At 41.5% G+C, this 14,174-nt stretch overlaps 2 protein-coding genes across 2 annotated transcripts in view; both read left to right on the top strand.

Moving 5' to 3' along the window:
• LOC102311580 (interferon-induced protein with tetratricopeptide repeats 5) overlaps positions 1-14,174 on the top strand; it is a 29,191-nt gene that overhangs the window by 2,293 nt on the left and 12,724 nt on the right. The window lies entirely within an intron of this gene.
• LOC121811828 (cytochrome P450 3A40-like) lies at positions 9,419-10,909 on the top strand. The gene is made up of 4 exons (XM_042215158.1): positions 9,419-9,582; positions 9,675-9,817; positions 9,938-10,062; positions 10,567-10,909. Exons 1-4 carry the CDS (start codon positions 9,551-9,553, stop codon positions 10,672-10,674), a joined length of 408 nt encoding a protein of 135 aa, XP_042071092.1. The 5' UTR covers positions 9,419-9,550; the 3' UTR covers positions 10,675-10,909.

Consider the following 14,174-nt stretch of genomic DNA (forward strand, 5'->3'; position numbering starts at 1 on the left):
CACACACACACACACACACACACACACACACACACACACAAAACATATTAAGGATTGTACATTAACATAAAACTTGTCGGAACCACACTGAGTCTCACCAGAGAAACACACACATGAAGGGAGAGAGTGCACAGTATGCAAACAGCCATCATAATTCGTCATACAATGACAACAGGACAAATCAACAACTGACAATGACTGATTAATATTAAAACCTGTAACATAATGTTTGCAGTTTAGTCTGTTACTGTTACTATTTTTACCATTTCTTCTTGGAGCAACTGTAACACATAATTTCGTCAGGGATTAATAAAGTATTCTGATTGTTTCAGGATGAGCTGCCATCATCCAATCACACATCTGCTTACCTGCATCTTTTGTTTCTCCTCCTCTTCTTTTCTCTTTTTTCTAAACTGAGCACCTGATGGCTTTGAACTTTTCTTGTCCATCTTCCATTGGTTTTAATTTTGCACTCCAGTATGAACACCCATCCTGAGGGAAGTGGGGACTGGATGTCACATGGCTAAAACCCCAGAGGTTTGTGGTCTGTTTCAATGTGGAATGTTTTCCCAATTAGGAACTCTGCAAACCTCTCACAGGCCCAAGTTGAAGCGAGGGCCTCTTTCTCAATGTGAGCATATCACTGCTCTGTTGCGCTGAGAGCTCTTGAAGTGTATGCTACTGGTTTTGGTTTCCACCCTAAATCGGCGTGCCGATGGAGAAGCACTGCTCCCAAGCCATACGAAGATGAGTCAGCTGATACGCACGTTTCAGCACTTGGATCATACAGAGCAAGCCCTGGGGGTGTTGTCCGAGGCCGAGAGGGCAGTCAGGACCATCAAAAGTCTTCTTAAAAAGTCTGGTGATCCCTATCTCGCCCTTATGGCATACCGGGCCACTCCATTGGCTACAGCCCGACTGAGCTTCTCATGGGTAGGAGGATAAGGACAACTATTCCTGTCATCCCATCACAGCTAAATCCAAGAGGTACGGACACAGACAAGCTCAAAGCTACAAACGTACAGACAAAAACAAAGACAAAACTACAACCGCAGACACAGAGCACATGACATGCTACAGCTCAATCCTGGAGACAAAGTGTGGGTCTCAGACACGGATACTAGAGGGACAGTCGTGTCCATGGCAGGCTCACCGAGGTCCTACATCGTAGAGACAGCAAAGGGCACGCTGAGAAGAAACCGTTACCATCTTACACGGACACCTGGGGCACCGGAGACTTCTGTCGATCCACCAGAGGCTTCACCTGAGAACTCTGTTCCAGCTGCACAGAGTGTGTCGGTTCCAGACACTATCTCACAGGAGGCCAGCCAGCAGACTCCTGAAGCTGGGAGAAAGATCCCACCCAGGTCTAGGAGGCCTCCAGCATATCTAAAAGACTATGTTTGCTCATAGGGCTAGGAAGTGAGTGAGCAATGGGGCAGAATAATCCCCACACTCAGGCAGAGGGCTGGGTAGTCGACCTCATCCCTCATAGAGACAATGAGAAATAAAGCAAATGGTTGCACTGTTTAAACATTGTCAGTGGTGTGTGACATTTTTAAATACGATGAAGGAATACAAGACAGTCAAAAGGAGTTTTATAGAGCTACGTGCACGGGTGAGTGATCGAGTGATACTCACAAAAGAGATAAGAGGTTTTTGCACTTTCCATAACAATATAAGGTTCCACTTAGATCTTGAACTGGTAATGAAAGTATTATCGGTGACCAGTTAGAAGAAGGTGAGAGATTATAGGAGCATGTCATTACAATTTGATCCTATGAACTAGAACGCGTTGCTTGATACAAACGTTTGTATAGTCCTTTTAAGTTCCACCTTATACCTAGCACTCTTTGAACTGGTAAATCATCGTGATTAAGATCAACATCCTTTACCTCCGTAGCACGCTCTGCAACATCGACAGAGTCAAGGACCTCTCGGCTGTTGGAGAGAAATTTGTGAAGGTGCAGCTTTCCTTTGGCACACACGGCTTGGGCTTCTTTGACCAGTTCAATTGCCTTACCCACCGACTCTACACTTATGAGACCATCGTCGACATAGAAATGTTTCTGGATGAAGCTAGCTGCGGAGGGGTACTCTTTCTCACATTGGCTGGCAAGGTGTTTCATGCCATAATTGGCGCAGCCAGGGGAGGATGATGCTCCAAACAGGTGAACCTTCATGCGGTACTCTCTGGGTTCAGAGTTTGTGTCTCCATTTTCCCACCAGAGAAACCGCAGGTAGTCTCTATCATTCTCGCTCACATGAAACCTGTGGAACATTTTCTCCACATCACACATGACTGCGATGGGATATTTACGGAAGCGGCACAGCACGGCTGTTAGGCTATTTGTGAGGTCAGGTCCTGTTAGCAGATGGTCGTTTAAGGAGGTGCCTTCATACCTTGCAGAGCAGTCGAAAACCACTCTGATTTTGCCTGGTTTTCTGGGGTGGTAAACTCCTTGATGTGGGATATACCAGACTTTCCCCAGCTCTGCTTGGTTTTCCACTTTCTCAGCATCTCCATCCTTGAAGACACCTTCCATAAATCTCACGTAATCTATTTTGAATTTGGGATCTCTGTCCAGCTTCCTCTTTAGATCTTCAGCCGTACTGGCATGTATTATTGATTCTTGGTGGATTGCGTCTCAGTCTTCTGTGTCTTTAAGCTCTGCTCTAACCTGACAAACTCATCGGGGGGGGGGGATCCAACGCGAGGTTGGTTCTTTGTTGTCTTGGGGAGAACTTAACGAAGCGTTTCGTAGCTCCACGATAACCGCGATCCCGTGTGATCGTTCCTGGATGTGCGTGTTATGATAGTGCATGTGGAGGGAGGCTTGAATCTGTACAGATGACGCGAAATTTTTAGCCTTGATTGCTCTGTGGTGTTTAGGATCTCTTGATCTTCAGGACCTGCATGTAAGCATGTCTTGAGGATATCGTTCTTGGAGATATTCCTCTGTATTTTTTCGCTTGTGCTGTTCATGGGTTCGTTGTTCTGTTCCGCTTGAATACATTACTGAAACGGCTCCCTTCGGCTCTTGTATGTATGCAAATTGTTGTAGTGAGTGGAGTGGTGGTATCTAATACCTCTTACGTTCCTCTGTCAGACTAGTGGTTCTTGGTGCTTCAATAAATAGACCTGTTACTAATGTTTGCTTTTAGCCTGACAGCTGTGGTGCGCTTCCACCAAATGCTAGCCAAGTACAACATTGATATAGCGTCTCCTAGTGCGACTGTTGGAAAAGGCTCATTAGGTTTCAGACTGTGCCTTCTTTTTATTTGGTGTTTCCGCGGTTTTTTCTCTAGCGGTTGACGTGAGTCACTCTCTTTGGAACTCTCGTGATATTTGCTCTGAGGCAGTGTATCCATCAACAATCAACACACCACAGTTCCATCAACGGCGGTCTCCTGGGCCATGTTAAAGGATGTTAAGATCTGCTATTTAGTTGGACTAGTCTGCACAAAAGTGTGAATATCAGTATTGTGTGAGGCGGTCCAAGTAGTGATTACGAAGTCTTTCGTGTGAATGGGGTTGCTGGGAGGCAACTGATTGGGATGTTAACATTAAGAAAAAAGTTCTCCTACTTGAAGATCTGCTTTTAGGTCTTGTCTCTCACGAGGACCGATGTCTCTAGCCTATACCATGGTGCAAAGTTTAAGTTTCAACTGGTCTCCATTGGTGTGGTTGTGTATCTTTATGCATACAGCCCTCCTCTGATCAACACCCATATGTTGCGGCTTGTTAGGTGTCCAGGACATAGTGGCGATATTCTAGGGATTCTCCAAGTGTCGGCGAGCGAAGCAGATGTCGACTTGGATTGAGAATTTAAGATCAGATCGTGTGGGGACTGTTGCGGGGTTATTCATTGCATGTGAGTGGGGGCACCATCTCATCCCTGCGCTTGTGTGGTGCATCACGAAGAGTGAAAGATGGAGCACTAGGTAGCTGCGTGTCTCTGGGGCAGTTTTCAATGGTGCCTGTGTTCTGATTTGATTGTAGTACGTAACGCAATCTTTCATGCATATGGCTGTTGGTATGTTCGAGTTTCTCTTTTGCATATGGCAGCACATTGGGATGTAAACTGTTCATTCAGTCATTATAATTGTGACAATTTCTTTATAGACATGCAATAACCCAACTTATTTCAAGTATGATCAATTTTATTGATGGTTCTTGATCCTCTCTACAGACTGTCTATGATAGCCTGTTTGGCATTGTGTCTGGAATGGGTTACGTTGGTCTGACTGCTCAAATTAAACTGGCGCTTTGGAATTTTGCTGTTGGCATAGTGGGCGATTCAATTGTCTTCTGAGGTGTGGCCTGCTATGTTTTCCTAATTTGATTTTCCAAACAAGCAGGTTCGAGCACTTTGGAGTGGGCTATGGATATTCGGATTTGGGGTTTCAGGCGGTATTGGGGGTCTGGCAAATGTACTAGTGTGTCCTTTGGGGCATTGGTCGCTTTTGTCTGGTGATACTTGCTTAGATCTAAGCTGTTTGTTCGACGAACTTCTCTTGATTGCATGCGAGCGTGACCTTAGAGAGATATTAAGGAAGCAAAACTCATGACAAGTTGTTGAGTATCTCATTTTCCGGTTTTGCCGTACAATTTTTCATCGTATGTCTTTCACCTTTGTGTCGATCATAGGTCTGCTGCTCATGAAAGCTTGGATAGTCGTTGCCCCGATCTAGCTGCTCTGTGACATAACGGTTCCATCTAGATGTCACCCAATCAGGAAGCTTGACTAGTATTTTCTGATTCTCCTCACAGTCGTTAAGAACCTGTAAGCCCTTTACGTGAGGCATGGCATTACTACATGTTTGGAGGAAATCACTGAACTCTCTTAACTTGAGATATTCCTTTCCACCAATCTTCGGCCACCCATTTAGCTTATCTCTGAAAGCCCGCTGCACTACAAAGGAATGGCCATATCTAGCATTTAACCTATCCCATGCTTGTTGATAGGCTTCTTCATCTTTTCTGTAGAAGCTGCCTTCAAGAGAGGATTTTGCCTCACCTGCTATGTACTTTTGCAGGTAGAATAGCCTGTCTGCAGGGTCAGAGCATCGTCTCTCTATGAGGGCTTTGAAGCTTATGCTCCATTCTGTAAACTTCAGAGGATCGCCCGAGAATACAGAAGGTTCTGGAGTTGGCAAGCGAGTGAGAGCTAATGACTCTTGTAGCGATTGGACCAATGATGTCTCGTTTTGCACAACCTGCCGTTCTTGATCTGGGATGTGGTGAGCGAAGGGGTGTGCATCACTCACTTTGCTGAATGGAGGACTGCGTGTCCCATCCCTTCCCTCTTCTTCAGTGTAGACATTTAGCTTTGCCTGAATTACATCAATGTCCCTCTGATTTTCAAGTTTTCTCAACTGCTGACATTGAGACTTCTGATCAATTTGGCCACATCGAAGAAAGAATCTAGATATTTTGCGAGCTCTCTGTGCAGATCAGCGTGGCTAGGGTGCGCACGAAGCTATCAGATTCTAGCTGGACTGTCATTCTGGTTGATGGGGATGTCTGTAGAGATTCTGAGATTAGGGAATCTGTGTAAGAGATACAAGAGGTGCGCTGGGGAATAGCAGAAGTAATTCTGGGGCTGCAGGATCCATATTGCGACAAGAGACGAACTATATCGCATATCATGCAAGTAGCAAGTGCGTGCTAACGGGATGTTTAGCGTGCTGACAGCCTTGGTGGTCAAAGCATCACCACTTCATCTTGTTCAATACAAATACGTAGAACCTAGCTCAACTAATGTGGCCGCAAGTCGGCTGACCTGTTACACCATGTGGCGGCTGAGTCATCGCATGGTATGATTTTGCAATGTTACTCTTGACTTCGGTGAGCTCAGACTCTGAGAGAGATGCGAGTTTAGGGCAGAGATAAGCATCTGTGTTCCATATGAGCAGATTAAATCAGGATCTAGTCTTGATTCAGGGACTATAAGTAGATTCATGACAATGATTCATCAGATAATGTACATTAACACATGTGTACAGTCATTCAGAGCATACTTCATTTAAACACTTGATGGATATTCTTCTCTTACGTTGCTTTTGCCATTTCTCATTGATAGGTGTCGATGCTCCCAATTATGTATACCTTTCTTCGTCTTTGTGAGTTACTCTTGTAGTCTGTAAGTTCCTGCACTATTTTTGTTGGACTGTTAAGTGGGACGGCGATCGACAGGATCGGAGAGGAGTGTGATTCCTTGTTTGGTGTGTGCTCAAGAATTTCGAATGACGAGCAGTAAACTACCGTGTGTGGCTGAGCAGAGAGGCACTTTTTATGCCGTGCTGCTACAGAACTCTTTCGCAATGCTTAATCTTGTGATTCGTTGGACTATAGGAATTAGGTGACTTATTGTTGACTTGATATGGAGGCGTGCTGTAGTGGACGCATTTAATTTCAGTACGTTAAAGCGGGTACGGATTATATGACGCAGGCACTGATGATAACTAAGTGGAGGTAATTGTTGCCTAATGAGAATGTGTATGATGAGAATTGCGGGTGTGTACGAAATTGAATTAACTAAGACAAAGCGAACTTATGTGAGAATTGTTGATAGAAGGGATATGAGCAAAGTAAGTTTTAGGTTTGATCAGGTGCTATTGCGAATGGCGTGCGAGGTAACCGTTATTACTAGAGTTTACACAGATATTGAATTTTGAGATATTTGTCACCATGCAATATGGATACGATTGCATAATTTGTACTTTGGTTATGTAGTTATTTTATTTTTTGCTTTTTAATAGGTGTGACAGATTACATGTTTAAGACTATTATTTCTTGAATATGTTTTTGATCATACTTTTGCTTCCGCAGTCGGTGGCCGTGTATTTTGTAAGATCATTGTTGCATTCATCACCCCTAGATGTAGTGCATTAATATAACTTGTCGCAAAATTGCTGAGTGAGGGATCTTATTAGGTATTAAGTGGCCCTTTCGCCTGGCAGCTCTATCTGCTAGTGTTGTTCGGATCAGGGAACTCTTGCAAGTCTTCTAGTCGCCGATTGGATGTGTTCCCTAGCAGCAAGAATAGAAGAGAACGTTGATACGGTATTTTCCATTTAGAAGCTGTATGGTCTCTGGTCTTTGGCACGGAGTTGAGAAGACAACGACGGACATGTAGACCGGTCTGCGGTGAGTGTTAGAGGTAGGCTTATGGGCATCCAGTTCGTTGGCATGCATAGGTCCTTTCTCTGGGCGCAAGCCTGGAGTTTGCTGTAGGATGTGTACAATAGCGCGGTGCACGGTTGATCAAAGGGTGCGAGAGCCTGTTAGTTCTTGTTCTGGAGGATGAGAGGTAACATTGTGCGCCTTGAATAGTCTATGCAATGTTCGTTTTAACGGTGACACGTTTTAGAATTTTGTTTATAATAACTTGGGTTTAGATGATGAATACTATACGACTTAGTATATATTATGAGTAGGTTACAATTTTTTTTCTATCTAATTCACATCCTAGCTGTAGGCAGTCATGCTTTGGTTCAATTCTCGTGAAACTAGAAATTCAAGATAATAATTCATGTTATACAACTTATGTATAGTTCATACTAGCCATGTCTTATCCTATTTCTCATCTAGGTAGAGCTCGTATAAGTCTGAATACGATTAGATAATGCGTCGAGGTTGAGTTTTTTACCGCGGTGCGTACCATTTGTTTTTGATTTGTCTGTTGTATGCTGGTGTTGTTGTGTGTATTGCTTGTAAACTAATGATATGACAGTGACCCGTCGAAAGATTGTGTTTATTTAGAACGTAAAGTTTGACTAGTGCTTGATGCTCAGTATTGGGCTGAGTTCCTCCGATCATTCCCTGAATGCGCATCTTACTTTCGCGAATATCAAGCTGGGAACTGCAGAGGAATGTTTGACTATTCACAATACATCATGCTTAACAGATATGATGTTCCTTCCTAGAGTGATATATCACTGGCTTCATATATTTTTCGTACGCTTTGAGTTGGAATTCATCACAGCGCAGCATGCAGGAGGAAGCGAACATAGTGAAGCTGAGGATCTAAATCAGCAGATCGGTATAGACATAATTAAGATTTCACTTTTGGTAAGGTTGGGTCTAGAGGTGATCTGGTCTCCAAAAAAGTTAAAACTGTGTCTTAGTCGTAGCTGACTGCTGTGGGTAAAGATATTCTATGCTTTTGTGTATAATGAGTTATTTGTTTTTGATTAAGTTGATGGAAATTCATAAGTGTATATTTCTGGATTGGTTACGGTCTATCTGAGGGTTTTTGACTTGATTGGTCCTTTAAAACCAATTCAAATCGATTGCGACATTATGATGACATATTCTGTACAGTCTGGATGTTTTTAAAAAGAGTGTGTGAATTTTCAACATGTTATCAGTCTCATTTCTCCAGGGTAACTTTAGTGTTAGCAACTGTTTGCACACTTGTGCATGGATGGTACATCATCTGAAGTAGTAATATGTGAACATTAGTTATTTTTGTCAATATCATTATTAAACAGGATCTGTCGATTACTACTGAGTAAGTTGGTGAATAAACGAATCTTGTGTATAGTTATAAATTATCTATTTCCCCAATTGATATAATAACAAACTATTATTGGTTATAATCTATGTATGTGAACGATACTTATGCTCGATCCTCTTTACACTGTAGTATTTTTTTTTATGTGATGTTTAGGTATATGATTGTTTGTTTGTACTTATTCCTGTTGGGCTCTATTGTATTTCTCTGTGTTGTGTCAATTATACTACGTAAGCAATGAGGTAAGTTATATGCTTATTGAGGTGAATTAATGCGAAAAGAGGCTAGTATATGCAGAGATGTCAGTGGAATTATACGTAAGAGCATTATGTGTTGAGACCTGCTCGGGTATGCGATAATGTAAGTGAATGCGAGAACATTCATTTTATTATTTTCATTTACCAAGGTATCAATGTTTTGATCACTGGATTTTTATTAGAGGACTTTACAGTATAGTAATGGGCCAAGATGTATGTGAGTTTTTGGTTATATGCAGTTTGTTCGCCACTTTAGGTAGTGTTATCATTTATGCTTCCCAGTGGTTTAGCACTGTGATAACGTGAAAGGTGTGATATATCTAATTTCGTTAACCACTTATATCCCAAAAAGTATTCTTTTTCAATGGGTGAAAGGTGATGAAACATTTCGCCCACTGAAAACGCCATGTCCAGGCGAACAGAATCAACTTTTCTGGATTTCATTACCTGGATGATTGAGTATGAGTCAAGACATAACCACTAATGTGATTAAACTATATACAAAGTATAAAAAAAGACAGCAGTTCCCAGAGATGTTCTTATTTTTTTCACAGACATTGTTAAAGTTTGCAAAATAGAGAAAACGAGTTTACAAAAAATGTACCACATAATCAGTGTGTTTTGATCTGTTTTCTTTCTACATATCTGACAGACATTTAACATATACAGAATATTAATAACATAATTTTCTTATTTTGTCTCCATTATATAAAAAAGGTTTTTCCCCTCGTTGCTCGCTATGCAGAACGACTTGTTGCAAAACTTGAGGAAATGAATTTGGATGAACCCATCACTGTCAAACAGTATGTTGTTAATCAGAAATATGCAAACATATTAAATTGTTCATCCTAAAATAAATAATGCACTGATCACTTGTCTTTTCCAACTCTAATAGGTTTGTGGCTCCTTACAGTTTAGACACTGTGACCAGTGCTTCTTTCAGTGTGGAGACAGACTCCATAAACAATCAGAATGATCCAGTTAATGTTCAAGCGCAGAAGCTCCTTAAATTAAAAATGTGGCTTTTGTTATTCATAAGTATGTCCTTCTTTTGACTTTTAAAGACTCATTCAATGATTTGTTTTCAGAAAGCAAACTCAATAGTATCTGCAGGATGTCAAATTTTGCTTACCGGTATTCGGTCTGGTCTCCTTTCAGTGGCAGTTCCGTTTGGTAGACGTCTGGCAAAGTTCCTGAACATGGAAATCATACCCAAGGACAGTGTTGACTTTTTCTACAACCTCCTCAAGAAATTTAAAAACCAGCATCATGAAGACAAATCTGTAAGTATTAAATTTATAAAGGAACATCAACATTGTTGTGTCCATACACGTCCTGTTGTCTTTTTGATGTTTCTATCTTGATTATTTTAAAGCCAGAAGCAGCTTTTGGGATACTGCATGTTCACTGGCAACCTGTCATTCACATAGTAGAGCATGCTTTATCCTCCTTTACAACTATATTGGGGACCATAATTTAAAAAGTAAACCTATTGTTGATTGAAAAGGACATGAAACTAGTCACAGAGGCCATCAGCTCATCACAAATGTTTACAGACATGAGAGACAAAGCTAGATGTATAGGTTTTCCACATACATCTAGCTTTGAAACCACAGGACTCGCTCCCTGTAAGCTACGGGAAAATAATTTAGGGCAAACCCTGAAATCATTTGCCATCTTTTATATACAGTCTATGCACACCGCAAACATTATTGATAATTTTCTTCTGCTGTTGACTCTCAATCATCACATGTGAGCACATTTGAATATTGTCTTTTCTGATGTAGGCTCGAGCAGACTTCCTGCAGGTGTTGATCCAGAGTGAGATCCCAGAAAAGACGTATAAGAACGATGAAGAACAGCCAAGTAAAGGTATGTGTTTACCACAGAAGTAAGCTGAAAGAAGCTAGATTTTACCACTGCCTTAATCTAATTGTCAAACTTCAGATCACAGTCCACTTTGACCCTCAGGTTTGTGACAGCTGGTTTAACACACTTGGCCAAGGTATCTAAATACACATTGGGGGTCTCAGTGGGGGTACCAAAAACCATCACCTCTGTCTTTTTATCATTGAATTTTAAAAAGTTAAGAGACATCCGAGCCTTAATGTCATCAAGACACTGAAGTTATGGCTGTGTGGAGTATGTGCCTTTTTCTTTAGAGGGACATAGATCTGACAGTCATCAGCATAAAAGTGGAAAGCAATGCCGTGCTTTCTCAGTACAGAACCAAGAGGAAGCAGATATAAAGAGAAGAGGAGGTGGCCTAGAACTGAGCCCTGAGTTTGGTGGTGCTCCCTGTAAAGTTGACCCCCATCTCCCGACCGAGGACGATGGGGTGTGGAACTGTCAGCATCCGACTACTACCTTTCTATTATATGACTTTTGGTTCTTGGCTAGTCAAGGGTGCTAGTGTGGCTGATAGACGCACTTCAAAGGGCGAGTGGAGAAGATCGTAAGTTATTGTTGGTGATATATGTGATTGTTTGCTACTCTTAAGATCAATTGTATAATAGGTTCTGTTTCTCATATTGTGTTTTGACGTGAACGAGGTTCTGAGATTTTAATTTCCCAGGGTTCTTTGTCGGTTATCTTTGGAGGCTACGGAGACCACCAGTAGTCACTTTCTATCGATGAGAATCCAGTTTGTATATTTATTGGCCATCGCGATCTGGGATGGTTGAGGGACTTTAGCACGTAGAGGAAATTGAAAGCTAAGTGTTGCTGAAGGATGAGTGTACGGTAATGTTTGGGTTCATGCATAGTATTTTGTTGGCGTGATTTTTAATGCGTTGATTGCGATGTTGGACTAGCTGAATTGTGCTATTATAATGGTCTAATTTTATGTTTGCTTCGTTCTTTTATTTTTGGCTCTTTAGGTAGGATAGATGTCATATATATATGAGAGCTGACCGGTTCTACATCAGTTAACTATGTGGGCGCAGGTATAGTTACTTGGAATGTAGAATCTGTGACATGGATTTTCGCAATTCCGCTCTCGATGTTATTGTGTTTGTGATGCGATTGAACTACTGTGACATTTGTGGACTGGACTCACCAATCGATCTGTGATAGAGTACCACAATTGGGGAATCTCTCGCGTGGTGGTTGTTGCCCAGATGGAAGACATCACGCATCACTGGTGTGTTTGCCGCGCATGAGGGGTTCTTCAAGCTAGGAGAGTCAAGGATGTTGGTAGGGTTGGATCAAGACAAGTATGACTCAGAAGTCGTCCTTGATGGTCATCCTTGTTAATTTACTTGAGGTCGAGGGTACTGTGTATATTGGGTTTATGTATGCTTTTTTTATGTTGTCTGTTTATTTTTGGTAGTTAATGAGTGGGTTTGTTCAATAACTGGTATGGTTGCCTTCTTGGAGGGTGATGTAAGGTTCATTGATGGGAGTGATTTGCAATATTGAGTAGTACATGTAGCAGAATACAGCATACCGCCGCTCAACATATTTTATCGTTGTTTCAGTGTTGTTGCAGCGGTTTCATGGTTGAATCATTGTTATTAGTTCTTGTCGAATGCATGTGGTTCCTAGAGACAAGAGTGCCCATAGGGGTCTGGTTGGAGAATGCGTTTCTTTCATTCTTTGCCTTTTTAATCTGTAAGTGTGCGGCCCGCTGTAATGGACTTTGGTCTGGATTATTTAGGTTTTTTTCTGTCGTACTGGTGGAGTGAGGGCCTTCGTGGCAATGGGTCCTGAGTTTTGGGCGGAGGAACATGAGAGCTGTTTGAGAATGTTAGTTAGAAGTAGTTTGGTTTGCCGGATGTCTTATGCCCCGTACTTTATACGTTGGTAGGTCTACGAGTCCGGTACAAGGAAATCATGGCTCAATCTAATGGTAGGTGTGTCTTGATTATACATATCTACAAGTTTGTTTGATCTGTATCTGCAGGTTCAGTAAAGACAACATGGAGGAGGTGAACACATACGCGTACATGCCATTTGGACTCGGCCCTCGTAACTGCGTTGGGATGCGCTACGCCCTCCTCGTCATGAAGATGGTTATTGTCCATCTCTTGCAGAAGTACACTTTGGAAACATGCAAAGAGACAATGGTAAGAGCAGCAAACCTCCACATTCAGACTGTCATGGTACTCTGCTGTCCTGTCACTGATGTTACATCCATTTCTTTTCTTCTTCTTTTTTAGATTCCACTTCAGTTTGACTGGAAGTTTCAGCCAGTTCAGCCTATAAAACTCAAGTTTGTTCCCAGAAATAAGTAGTCTAAGAGGGAACATCTCCAAATCTGATCAAACATGTTATTTTATGATTTTGCTTTAATGTGAGGGAACTGCTGCCAGGATGACATTGACCATGTAATTTCTTTTTTCAGCTGCTTTGTGATGAATCAAATGTATTTTAATTCATTTTTTATTGTGTTGAATGTTTAATCTGAGTTTTCTTAAATGTACACAAATAATAATGAAGAAATAAAGTGGCATAAAAACAAAATGAAGTTAGAGTTATCTTTTGTAATTAAATTTTTATACCTTAAACTTGGCGACATGAATACAGCACAATAATTGAGTTGACTGATGTTGTTGTCTGAAAACCACCTGAAGCTATGAAGTATACAGGTGAGCTCAACATTGTGGTGTTCTTGGATGTGTTTGGGTGCATGTGTGTTTGCATTATAAAGTTTCCTTTGTAAGACCCATCAGATACACACTTTTTATAAAAGATGTATTACACAATCAGTCATCGGTGCCAATAGTATCTAGGGGAAGAGCCAGCAGGTGACCTGATTATCACAACCTTTTAAGGAAATATTGCAGTAGGTTGTAACTAAATAAACTGTGACCTAGAAAGCATCTACTTTTAAATGGAGCTACTAACACCAGGTTGATTTACCCGCCCCAATGAGAAATTATCAGCAGTAAAGGTGAGACAGTGAGCATAGACACATGGCATACATGGCATAGAGCCTGCAGACGCTACATGATGGGTTAAAGTGTAACTGACAGTAATATAAGAAGATAATCTGAAGTGGTTGCTCCTGTGTTTATATCAGTGTGCAGGACACTGAAATAGGAGTGGTGTGTGAGCATTACTTAAATACGATGTGAATGTTAGATACATAGGGACAGTCAAAAGAGTTTTTGTTATTGATATGTTAAGAGCGTGCGTGTCACGGGTGTGATAATCGAGGTGGAATACTTGTTCGCACTTTTAACTGGAGGTTATTGTGGCGAGCAGTGATTATTTATAGACAAGAATCAGTTGTCGTAGCTATTCTCTGTTTTCATAGTTGATTGCATGTACGTGTGTGTGTGCGTGTGTATGTGTGTGTGTGTGTGTGTGTGTGTGGTGTGTATGTATGTGATGTGTGTGTTTGTGTGTTGTTTTGTGTGTGTGTGTGTGTGTGTGTGTGTGTGTGTTTGTT

Source organism: Haplochromis burtoni, unplaced genomic scaffold (genome assembly GCF_018398535.1).
Source record: "Haplochromis burtoni strain Fernald_Lab_line unplaced genomic scaffold, NCSU_Asbu1 Contig_665, whole genome shotgun sequence".
In the NCBI taxonomy this organism is placed as follows: domain Eukaryota; kingdom Metazoa; phylum Chordata; class Actinopteri; order Cichliformes; family Cichlidae; genus Haplochromis; species Haplochromis burtoni.

Bases quoted from the DNA above. Each gene is read 5' to 3' on its own strand.
- LOC121811828 (XM_042215158.1), top strand. From the start codon at position 9,551: ATGAATTTGGATGAACCCATCACTGTCAAACA. The intron at 9,583-9,674 runs GTATGTTGTTAA...CAACTCTAATAG, and splicing joins GAACCCATCACTGTCAAACA to GTTTGTGGCTCCTTACAGTT. The intron at 9,818-9,937 runs GTATGTCCTTCT...GTCTCCTTTCAG, and splicing joins GTGGCTTTTGTTATTCATAA to TGGCAGTTCCGTTTGGTAGA.